The 13238-nt window shown below is 36.5% G+C and overlaps 1 protein-coding gene across 1 annotated transcript in view; it reads right to left on the bottom strand.

Annotated features, from left to right (window-relative positions):
* Positions 1 to 13238, bottom strand: part of LOC145984100 (ER degradation-enhancing alpha-mannosidase-like protein 1) — a 153308-nt gene that overhangs the window by 97903 nt on the left and 42167 nt on the right. The window contains exon 3 of the mRNA XM_083117516.1: positions 1833 to 2004. Within this exon, the coding sequence (XP_082973642.1) occupies positions 1833 to 2004 (172 nt within the window). The remainder of the gene's footprint in view (positions 1 to 1832; positions 2005 to 13238) is intronic.

Here is a 13238-nt window from a genome sequence, read left to right as displayed (position 1 = left end):
ATGGTAGTCAGATGCGTTACCGACTGAGCCACCGCAGATAACCAACTGACATATCAATATAATCTAGTCAACAATTATATGGATACATTATTTAACAAATAAGGAATATTGATATCAAGGGCAGGCACAGAATTTTCTCTCATGGGGACAGTAAGATTTCATATCTTGCCTTCCGGTCATAGAAACTTATTCATAAAATTCAAATTGAATTGAAAATGCTTTGTGTTGACTGGAATCTACTATTTACATAGAAAATGGATTCGCTTTGCTTCCTTTCCATAAACATCCATCACTTTGTTGTTGATGAACAGTTCTTTGTCTTTTTGTACTTTTTTTACAATGTACAGATATCAGAGGCCACTTAATCTACTGTCCTTCATGGTACTTCTGATTTATGTTATTACGTGCCAAAGGGTACTGTAAAAAAATTAAAATGACGAAGTGTGAATTATCATGGTCAGATCCAGACTTTGGGTAATGATTTCCTGACATTTCATAATCCTAAACAGCCGAGAAATTCCAAAGGACCTTATTTTAAATAAATTATATTTTCTGCAATATAAGTGTCTAAAATTTCTTGAAATTATTAGTTTTTATTCCAGAAGTGCAAAAACAATCAGTGGAAGGGGAAATAGTGTGTACAATTTGAGAGTTTTACCACATTGGGAAATTTCATAAATCCCGACGTGATCTGGAAATGGGAGAATTTCTCAGTCCTGAATGACAGGATTATTAATATTTTCTTCCCAATCCCATCCTGACCAAAATTTTATTGTCCCACACTCCTCTAGTTATGGAAGTAATATCTCTTGTGAAAATGTTATCCTGTTATTTTGTTGGACATGGCAGTTAATTGCTGTAACTGACAGCTGTAAGTTGAGGAAAACAATTTGCCCCATATCCCCTCTGCAGGCATCCTTGATTGATATATTTTTCATTCCAAATGCTGACTTCATATCTGTCTATTAAAAATGAAATTATTATTCTTAATAAAAATATGTTGATTCAAGAAATAATCCTACCAAATTATATTTGTGAATAGTTCTAAACATTAATTTGGCTATGATTCTAATTGCAGTACTCAAATATGATTTGACATGCCACTTATATAGGCATGTTATCATTCTCAAACCCTACAGTAAAATTTAGTCTTGTAGCTAACATTGCAATTAAAATATATCAAATGATGGGTATCATGATAAGATATAAAGGAATTTATTAGCTAGTAAGTACAATTGCCAATGGCTTCTTTTGAATGTACATATCACTGTTTAATTTTGAAGCTAAAGTAGTGAAGTAGAGAGCAGGGCACAGGAGTAGCTGTAGCTGTAGTGAAGCTACTTTTAAACTGTACTATTCTGTTCACTGTTAATTACAATTTTACATTACATGAGAGTGTTATTAGTACATAACTTCTGAACTAATAAATGTAAACTCCTGAAATAACTTGTAATATACTCACAAGTATCATGGTAACAATACATTTGACTACATATATGTATAGTTACAACACTGTAGAATGAAATATGAAATTGTTAGGAAATTGCATGTGGGAGATAATATTTCTACTTCTGTAACACAAGTTTTAAAGAAAAACAATATTTTGGTTATCATTATTATGTTCTTTAAAGTTTTCCCTTTGGATTACCATTGATCTCACATTTCTAAGTATAATAGTAATGACTCTATCAAGTTCAAATGCTAATTTCAACACACACAAACACCCTCTAACTCTCTCTTTCTCCCTCTCGCTCTAACCACCCTCCACTGAAACCCTGATGATATATTCTTCAAATGTTATAAAATTTGAAGTATGTGTGTTTAATACATACCCGTGGATATGGAATCCCAGTAGAACTTTCTTCAAACGCAGGTAATAGGCGAGATGCCAAATCGTGAGCAAGATGTAGAAGCTCTCCATCATACCAAGAAGGTTTTAAATCTCCATATGGTTTATTTGGATCAGTCATCAACAGATGAGCAGAAATTAAGGCACCAAGGACCCTAAACATAGAAGTAAATCAATAAAGTAGACTTACTTGAAAATTGAGTTCAAATATCGTTATCATACAATAAAAAGAATAGAAACCTAAGAAGTGAGAAATACTCAACTTGTATTTTGCATGGTAAAATTGTTAGTTTGAGAACACTTGAAGAGATAAAATTTGGGAGTGTATGTGCTACTCAATTTTGCATTGAGTCTTTTCATGCCACATCATGTCACACAATGCTCTTTTTACAAGAATATTGCCATTCTGGCAACCACTATGGAATTCAGGATAGTCAGAAAGTTTCAGATGCATGTTACTCAGTCCCAACAGGTACCCACATCCAGAATAGAAAATAAGTCCCCTCATCCCAATCGGAAAATCATGTACTTGGTTACTAGAATGAGATGCCTAAAAGCAGAGATCAATTTCACAAGATACCTTTAACCAATTACATTCAGCATTTTATTGGCAGCATTCGATGCAAGTTATTGAATATTTTGCTTTTACTGAAATCAACACTCAAGATTGCTACGTTCAAGTAAAGGTAATACTGATGTTGCCAACACAAACTCAATCCATGGTAGATGGTATTTGATTGTGACACTTGTGTTAGGTGAATGCAATCCTAAATACAGGTAAATACACTATGTTGCCATTTGTCACCGGACACCCCTAAAAAAGTGCTCGGGATAGTCTGTACATGTCATACAACCTATAAAAGGCATTGCCGATTGAGAATACACTCATACCAGCTACAGCAGTCAATATGGACAGACGACGTGAACTGAGTGAGGTGGAAAGAGGGATGATCATTGTAGCCCCCATGTTTGGGCATTTGACCCGTGAGATTTCCAACAAATTTCAGATACCCCGGTCGACAGTGAGTGATGTTATCATGAAGTGGAAACAAGAGGGGGTCATGACATGCTGACCCAGACACAGTAAACCAAAAATATTAACAGATCATGATCGTCGATGCTTGAAACGTGTGGTGAAGTCAAACCGGAAGGTGTAGTTACAGATGGTAGCACAGGAGTTTCGATTGGCTTCCAGTAGTGCTGCAAGCGACCGTACTGTCCGCCGGGAGATCGTCGCACTTGGTTTTCATGGTCGCACAGCAGTTCACAAGCCGCATTACACAGGCCACAATGTGACCCGTCGGTTACAGTGGTGCAAGGAACACCACCATTGGACTCTCGAAAAATGGAAATCCATCCTATGGAGTGATGAATCGTGCTACCAGATGTGGCGGTCCGATGGACGTGTGTGGGTGTGGCGTATGCCCGGTGAACACTGTTTACAGGACTGTATCCTACCCACAGTGAAATTTGGTGGAGGTGGCATCATGGTGTGGTCCTGCTTTTCGTGGTATGGTCTTGGTCCTCTTGTTTTAGTTCGGGGAAACATGAAGGCCGATGCTTACCAAAAAGTTCTGGACAATTCTGCGCTACCGACATTGTGGGAACAATTCAGTATTGGCCCATACCTGTTTCAGCACGACAATGCTCCATGTCATACGGCAGGCATTATCAACACGTGGTTCGAGGACATGGGTGTGCAAAAACTTGATTGGCCAGCCCAAAGTCCAGATATCAACCCCATTGAACACCTTTGGGACGAGTTGGAGTGCTGCTTGAGAGCCAGGCCATGCCACCCAAAAAACACCACTGAGCTGTTTGCCACTATGCAGGAGGAATGGGGCAAGATTCCTTTCGACACGTATCACAAATTGGTGGAAAGTCTTCCTCGAAGGGTTGCGGATGTCATTGCGGCAAAAGGTGGCCCTACAAGATACTGAAGTGGTGCTGCGACCAAATTAACGTACTGGTATCGGGTGTCCGGTGACGAATGGCAACATAGTGTAGATGGAATGTAAGGAAGCAGTACTGGGTTGGGAGTATTCGCCAAAAGTAAACCCCAAAAACTTTAGTAGTAACTGGTGTTCTGCCCATTCAAACAAAATTTCAATTCGTCTTGAGGCAGATGAGAACTGCCCTCTGGTGACTGATACTGTACTACCAGAATAAATAATGTGGTTACTAAGCAAGAGCTCACCACAATATAGTCTCTCCACTGTTTTACTGTTCTCTGCTGGAATGACCTGAACAGAATGTGTGTTACTTTCTTTTCTTCTTAAAGCTCAGAAACTACATTCAAGATCAACTACGTTGACATGCAACAATAACTTTTTCCACAAAATATATTCTGGAGATAAAATTCAGTTGCAAACTAAAAAATTTTCAAGGCAATTGAAAAAGGAATTAAGATGTACATAGTGTATGGTTTGATTGATTGATTTAGTTTATTTTACTTTGCGTTTTGTGCCTCTTCGCTAATTTGCGAAGATGGCGATGAGTGATGAAATGATGAAATTGATGAATGGACATTCACAAACAACCAAGCCCGACCGGGATTCGAACCTGGGACCCTTGGCATCGCAGCACGATGTGACTCGGCCACAGGGTCGGGCTCGTAGTGTATGGTGTGTTATGCATTAAGGTGCATGATCAATTGTGTAAACATACAGGTTTGATCATGACCTTACAAGATCTAAAACTACTGTATTGCAACTATGTGTCAAGCACAAGTAGATGTCCTTAAAATTAAACCTTGATAATTTTGCAATTCAAGAAAGTAAGGCAATATTTTAATCAAATATGTAACAATCGCTTCATTACATTTAGATTCATGATTTAATCCATTCATACCAAGAATGAACATTATTAACAAGGTTAATAATTGATTCAAAATTGCAGACCCCACAATAATATGCATTAATTATGCAGATACAAAGACTGAAATTTTGCCAATCAACATCAATTTCTAAAGCCACATATTTATGGTGAATAAAATATCAACATTTTTGTACAAAAAATGGGCATATTTCAGGATTAAAAGTGGTATATAAAATGGTATTTCAGTGTTAAAATTATGAATAAAAACCTAAATTTGATTTTCAAAACTATTCATATTACACAAAATTAACATTTCACTTCTAAGAGCACAATTATATAGTTATCAGAGTATTAAGTTTATTCCTGTTTAAAGAAGTCCATTTTTGCTTCTCAAATATTTACAGCAGAATTAATCAATTTTCCACGATTTGCATAAGTCGCAGGATAATTCAGACCTCAGAAGGTCTAAATTTTGTATTTAAGAGTTCATTTCGCATCATTTCGTGACAAAATATGGTAGCAAAATGCACCTCACAGCTTTCAAAAACATGAAAAATTAACATTACAATGTTTTATTTCACATTTCGTGTTTTTGTCAAAAATTAAATATGCATGTCCCTATCCATTTCTCATGTTAGATAATCATTCATTCATTACATGCACAGCATGCTCATTACATAACACTATTGTTTCATAAACAACCTTGGTTTGATTGATTGAGTTGGTGTTTTAAGTCCACTTTATGTACAGTAAGGCTAATCGGGACTGGACCTACAGTTTAAAGTGGAATCCGAACCACTATGTGCCTCCACCAGGTATCGAACCCAGGACCCCTTGATTACAAGGCAACGACGGTACCACTGTGCCATCGGGTAGGGCATAAACAACCTTGGATTCAACATTACAAACACTAATCAACATCTAAGGAATGCTATTTATTCAGTTCCTCATCACACCTTCAATAAACATGAATACACCTTTGAGGCCAATATGTGCACAATGGCCTCTTTTTTAAAATAAAAAGTATAAATCAGTCATAATTTTGCTAGATGCAAACTAGTCAACAGTTGCATACTTAATCGGGGCAATTTTAGTTACTTTTACTCAAGAAGCTCTAACAATAACTTAATTAGCACTAAATAATTCATTATTTGATTCAGGCTGTTTTTTAGTACTTGCCTTTCAATAATTATAACTTGACCTAAATGAAATCATGCATATGCAAGGAAATGCTGTACATTAGCAAGCATCAAACTGAGTTTCAAAATAATGCTTAACAAACCTTGCATGCTTTGATTTTTATAAATTTGTACTTGACCTACAGTCTTGTTTTAGGTTATGTACACATGCACAAGCAGGAATGCTAGTATAGCTACAGTATGTATGTATCACTCTTGTTTGTACAGACTGTATACATTGTATGAAATCCCTCTGTACATGGTCAGTTGGCGAAATATCGTAACAAAAGGTGTCCAGTATTCAGAGAGGACCTTCGAAAAGGTAATTTGTACAAAAGATGTGAGATACAGTAATTGTACTGGATGGAGAGTATTATAAATCATTTGAGGTTGTTTCGTGTATGTACCTTTCTTGTTCATATGCATGAGTTGTGTAGTGACCATGCGTCATGTTATGTGTAGCACACTGCATTTTTGTATGTACAGCTTCAGTTGTAGGTCTGTGTAGCCACTCGATCATTGCTAATAGTGAGCGTTCAACCACCCAGGCAGCATAGGCAATCCATAATGGGGAAGTGACAGGAGCTCAGATCTGACCTTAAAGGTGTGACAGTGAATCTTGCTCTTAAAGGACATTCTTTGGGGGAAATAGGGTCATTAGTGAACAAATGAAAGTGTCTATAAAGAGTCTCCAATTTGATGGGTTGTAAGAAGCCCCCAATGCATCCGAAACAGCAGGAAAATTGGTGCAGAACACTAACCAATCTTCTTTAGAAAAAAAGGAAGAAATACTCTCTATCAGTGTCTGTACCATGAGTATTGCACCCCACATGCAAGAAGATTTTTCAAATGCAGTCTAGAACCAAGGAACACAGCACTGTCCCATGTTAGATTTAAGTCACGAACCAGGTCATTAAGTTCTGTCTGTGAAAACAGCTGTGGAGCATCGTCAGCAGTGGGAGGTTCCTTGCATGTAACTTCTGCTTCACTACTACTAAGTGAAGACAAAATAAAAAAAGAGGCTGGTGAATTGGGTACTGGCAGATCTTCACCCTGGGGAATGTTGTTTTTTATGCTTTTTATTTGCTTTGTTTTACTTCACTTCTTGTGGCACTTTTGGCTAATTTGCGAAGATAGGGATGAGTGATGCTATGATTAAATTGATGAATGGACACTTACAAACATTCATGCCCAGGCCAGGATTCAAATCCGGAACAGCAGGCATCATAGCACAATGTGCTTGCTAACCACTCTGCCACAGGGTCAGCCCCAGGGAATGGGTTGAATTAATGAGGCTACATTGTTTGGATACACTATGCTTTTCTTGTTCTGTGTGTTGTATCCTTTAACATTTGTTGCACAGAAATAAGTCATCAACATGCTTTAGGGGCTCCCTCTATACCATAGGTATTCCAAAAGGCATGCCTTTCTTCTTATTGGTTGCCTAAGACCTCATTGTCTCAACATGCACACATTATGGAGTGCCCACAAATTACCTTTGGTGGTGTGTAGTTTGTTTATGTTTATATTGTGTAGTAGTTGTGGTGTGTTTATGTTTATATTGTGTAGTAGTTGTGGTGTGTTTATGTTTATATTGTGTTATAGTTGTGATGTGTTTGTGTGTGTCTTGTGTAGTAGTTGTGCTGTCTAATGTGTTTGTGTTTGTCTTGTGTAGTAGTTCCTCCATTCATATTGGGGGTTAGGCGTGGAGCTGACAACTCTGCACTGTAAAAAAAAATGTCAAGAAACAGCAATATAAGGCCATGGATGTTCCCGAGGTAAAATATTCCGGAGGTAAAATAGTCCCCCATTCGGATCTCCGGGTGGGGACTACTTTGGGAGATCCCTGGACTAAGGATAAGATCTACGTTAGGAATAAGGATATTAAATTAGGCACCTGGAATGTTCTGAGCCTTTAACGGCCTGGGTCATTTCAGTGTACAGTTAATGAAATAGTTAAGTATAAATTGGATGTAGTAGCTGAGCTGTCCAGGAAGTTAGGTGGCCAGGAGAAGGGAATTGTAAAACTAAAAATTATACTTTTTTCTATGGTGGTACTGAAAATCATAATTTTGGAACAGGCTTTTTCATAAATAATAGAATTATCTCGGCTCTTAAAACAGTAGAATTTATTAATGATAGGATATCATATGCAGTTTTACATGGTAGGTGGTGTAAAATTATTTTAATAAACATACATGTACCAACGGAAGATAAAGATGATAATACTAAAGATGATTTTTATACAGAGTTAGAACAGGTCTTTGATAAATTTTCTCAGTATGATATGAAAATTCTGTTAGGTGACTGTAATGCACAGATTGGCAAAGAAGAGACATTTAAACCCACGATTGGTAAAGAAAGTCTTCATGAATTAAGTAATGATAATGGCATAAGATTGATTACTTTTGCAACCTCAAAGAATTTAATTGTGAAAAGTACCACTTTTAAACATAAAGATATCCATAAATATACATGGTCTTCTCCAGATGGTAAAACTCATAATCGGATAGATCATATTCTCATTGATAAGAGAAGGCATACTAGTATAATTGACGTTTATACACATAGAGGTGCTGACTGTGCCAGTGACCATTATTTAGTAATTGCTAAATTAAGAGAAAGACTCTCAGTGATAAATCATAAGCAACAAAATCTAAAAGTTATAAAATTTGATACAGGAAAGTTTACTGATGAAAGAATTAAGAAAGATTACCAAATTAAACTGTCAAATAGATTTGATGTTTTGCAGGATTTAAATGATGATGAAAATATAAATGAAACAGACGTAAATAACAATTGGAAGCACATATGCAATGCAATAGAATCAGCAGCTAAAGAAAGTATAGGATAACATAAACCAAGAAAAAGTAAGCCATGGTTTGATAATGAATGTCATAATCTAATAGAAATAAGAAATCAGGCTAGACTTAGGTGGTTAAATAACTCTGATGATACAAATCTAAACAATTATAATAGAATAAAGCGAGAAGTTAACCGCACGTTTAGAAGTAAAAAAAAAGAGATTACTTGAAAAGCAAAATTAACGAAATTGAAACAAACAGCAAAAATAAAAATATCAGAGATTTATATAAAGGTGTAAATGAGTTTAGAAAGGGGTGGCAACCTAAAGTAAACTTGATAAAAGATAAAGACGGTGATTTTCTAGCTGACCCAAGCGATATTCTAAATAGATGGAAGAACTACTTTAATGACCTTTTAAATGTCCATGTAGGAGATAAATCAGAAGTAAATGAAGTCCACACAGCAGAACCTTTAGTTCCAGAACCTAACTTGACTGAAGTTAAGGATGCTATTAAAAGGCTAAAGAATAACAAAGCACCTGGCATTGATTTAATACCAGCTGAGTTAATTAAATATGGTGGAAATTCATTAATATGTCAAATTCATAAATTAATTTGTTTAATATGGAATAAAGAAGAAATCCCTCAACAGTGGGAAGAATCCATAATTGTTCCTGTGTTTAAAAAAGGTGATAAAATGAACTGCAATAATTACTGTGGAATTTCTCTACTCTCAACAACATATAAAATATTATCTAACATTCTTTTAACAAGACTAACCCCATATGCTAATGAAATTATAGGTGATTATCAATGTGGATTTAAACGTAACAGATCAACTACAGATCAAATTTTTCACATCAGACAGACACTTGAAAAAAAGTAGGAATATAATCAAAATGTCCATCAGCTATTCATTGATTTCAAAAAAGCATATGATTCGGTCAAAAGAGATAAATTATATAATACCGTGCGTCCATTTCGATCTTCAGCCGAGAGATCGGGAGAAGCATGGCGGGTGGCGCTGATGGAGATGCCGACATTTGCGGCCTGTAATGCCCGCTTATTTTTATGGACATATGCAGACATTTATATAAATATTGCAAAACGAGCACTAACCTGTGTTATAATTTATCATCTGTAATTCGTCCAAGTTCTGCCCTTATATACACAAAAAAATACGCTTTAGAAACGATGTTAAGAGCCACAGATAATAGAACATTTTAATCATAATTTTGACCAGTAACGTCCTGCTTAAGTTTATATCCTTGAAAGAGTTTTGTGTCAATGGGGATCGTTTGGAGGTTTCGAATGTGCAACACTGTATCAAGATTACGCTGCAGATGAAACCGTTAAAAGTGAATGGTTTTCGTAAGCTTCCTTGCAATCCGATATCTCTGAGCTCGAGTTTTTTTGTTCCTTCGTGACTAGATGAAGACAGAGTTGTGAATATAGTGGCGAGCAATGTAAACCAAGAGCGTGTTAATTTCGTACTGTGCGCAAGAGTGTTATTCTTGGTTACTTGCAGTTACTTGTTTGTGTTATTGCAGTGTGTATGTGTGATGTGTCAGTTAGACGATTGGAATGTCTAACATTATGTATGACACGTACGTGAAAACAGACTCGTGTCGAGACGTGTGTAGGCAATTTGTACAGAAATTCCCAGGCGTTTCAACTCCACACAGAGATACAGTTAGACATCTTGTCCTTAAATTACGAGAAACTGGATTGTTAAATTTTAAAACACCTAAGCAAAAATGACTGATTCTAACCGAAGCAAAACTCGATGATATTTTGTTGCAGCGTTAGAACGTTCTCCAAACAAACCTCTACGCCGTGTTTCACAATAGGTGGGCGTGTCAAAATCATCGGCACATACAGCCACTAAGCTACTAAAATTAAAACCGTAATCTTATAACACAGGTTAGTGCTCGTTTTGCAATATTTATATAAATGTCTGCATACGTCCATAAAAATAAGCGGGCATTACAGGCTGCAAATGTCGGCATCTCCATCAGCGCCGCCCACCGTGCTTCTCCCGATCTCTCGGCTGAAGATCGAAATGGACGCACGGTATATTAGTAGAGTTTGGAATACCTAAGAAGCTTGTTAGTTTGATAAAAATATGCACCAGTGAAGCAGAAAGTAAAATTCGTGTGGGTATTAATATGTCTGACAAATTTACAATTCATGATGGGTTAAAACAAGGAGATGCATTATCTCCATTGCTCTTTAATTTTGCCTTAGAATACGTTGTTAGGAAGGTAAAAGAAACTACAAACCCTAAGAGATTCTTCACTTTACTAAATTCAAGAAAACAAAGCCCACGTATACCTAAAGAAATTGTTCATAATACTGATATTTCTAGTGGAGAAGAAAGAGCCGAACTTTTCAATGTTTTTTTTCATCAGAACTTCTCACCTCCCTCAGTTTCTGACCCTCTCCCCCACTTAAATGCTGTCTGTCCTCACACACTATCTTCATTCAAAACATCCCCCGAGGAAGTAAAATACCTTCTCGCTTCATTGCCCCTCCACCGGTCCCTAGGTCCAGATGAAATCCCCACAATATTCCTATGTAAAACTGCTGACTCCTTGGCTCTTCCTCTGTCTGCCTTACTCAACAAATGTTTCTCTAAGGATGTGTTTCCGAAAAACTTCAAACGGGCCAACATTGTGCCCATTCACAAAACTGGAGATAAAAAATGTGTAAAATCCTATACACCAATCTCACTTCTATCGCCAATTATTTGTGAAAAAAATCATCAAAAACAGGTTACTTCAGTTTACGTCACCATATATCAACACAGCACAACATGGTTTTCTTCCAGGCAGCTCTTGCCTAACAAATCTTTCCGTCTTACTTTTGCATGCTGCCAGAGCTATTGATAATAACTCCCAACTTGACACTATATATTTGGACATTTCGAAAGCCTTTGACAAAATTAATCATAAATTTCTTCTTCATAAATTATCATCCAGATTTAACATCCATGGCAAATTTCTCTCTTTACTCCAGGACTACCTCCATGAGCGTGAACAACGTGTTGTTCTTTCAGGTACCTCTTCTAACTTTCTTCCTGTCTTGTCTGGAGTTCCCCAGGGGAGTGTCTTAGGGCCGCTCCTATTCCTTCTGTACATGGATGACCTCCCTGAAAAACTGTCCTCCCTCCCTATCAATATACTTTTGTTTGCGGATGATTGTAAACTCTTTAAGGAGATCTCATCGCATCATGACATGATGATTCTTCAAAATGCTCTCACAGAATTTGTTAAGTGGTGTCGTCAGTGGAATTTAGAACTAAACCCTCAGAAATGCTCTTTCCTTACTTATTCCCTAAAAAAGAACAAAGTGGTGTCTACTTATACTATTGAAAACAATCCAATCCAAAATGTTTCCACCCAAAAGGACCTAGGTATTATCATGGATGAAAAACTCACTTTTAATTATCATATTATTGCTACCACTAAAAAAGCCATGCGCCTTCTCGGTCTTCTATACAGATTTAGCGAAATTCAAAACCCATCATCTCTTGCTTTATTCTCTAAATCTTTCATCTCGCCCATCCTCGAATACTGTTCCCCAATTTGGTCGATGGCCTCAAAAACCAATCTCACCAGAATAGATTCTGTTCTCAGTTTCTTTCTTGCAATTGTTTGCCATAGAATACCTTCCTTTCGACATGTATCCAAATCAGACACCATGGCTGCTCTGAATATTCACACTCCATCCTTTCGTCGTGATCTAGCTGACATGAAATTTTTATACAAGATAATAAATGGCAAAGTCAGAACAGATCTCCTAATCAGTGAATTCACACTTAGGGTACCCCAAAAGCTAACGCGCAACCTGCAACTCTTCCACAACCCAACCACTAGGCTATCCCTTCTACAACGCTCCTTGTTTTACAGGCTCCCAGAAATCTACAACAAACTTCCCCTGAATGTAGATATTTTCCTTCCAGAACAAAATTTTTGTATATTACTGACGAAGAACATGTGGTTCTATCTATCCCATCTTGTTATTGTTTTTATCTTTTGTTATTTTTTGTTTCTACTTTATGATGTTTCAGTGCAAAATGGCCAAATAAGACTGTATCTGAAACTCTGAGTAAATAAATAAATAAATAAATAAATAAAAGAAGGACTAAAATTAAATGGTGTGACTCAGTTGTTAGCATATGCAGATGATGTAGACTTACTGGGGGATGATGTGAATACAATTAAGAATAATGCTAAAACATTTTTCAAAACTGCTAAAGAGATAGGTTTGGAAGTTAACAAAGAGAAAACTAAATATATGCTTACAGGCTGAAACCAAGTGTTAGGTAATAATCAAAATCTAATTATTGATAACAACTCGTTTGAACCAGTTTCCAAATTCAAATACTTAGGAGTAATATTAACAAATGAAAATTATATTAAAGAGGAAATAAAAAGTAGGCTTAATTCAGGAAATGCATGTTACTTCTCTCTTCATAAACTTTTGCCTTCTCGTTTAATATCTAAGAAACTAAAAGTTAAAATATACAAAACAGTAATTCTGCCTGTAGTATTATATGGATGTGAAACTTGGTCCCTTACATTGAAA

Source organism: Lepisma saccharinum, chromosome 2 (assembly GCF_977018435.1).
Source record: "Lepisma saccharinum chromosome 2, izLepSacc3.1, whole genome shotgun sequence".
Taxonomy (NCBI): Eukaryota; Metazoa; Arthropoda; class Insecta; order Zygentoma; family Lepismatidae; genus Lepisma; species Lepisma saccharinum.
The sequence above is the reverse complement of the archived record's forward strand: the minus strand, read 5'-3'. Positions and strand labels throughout refer to the sequence as shown.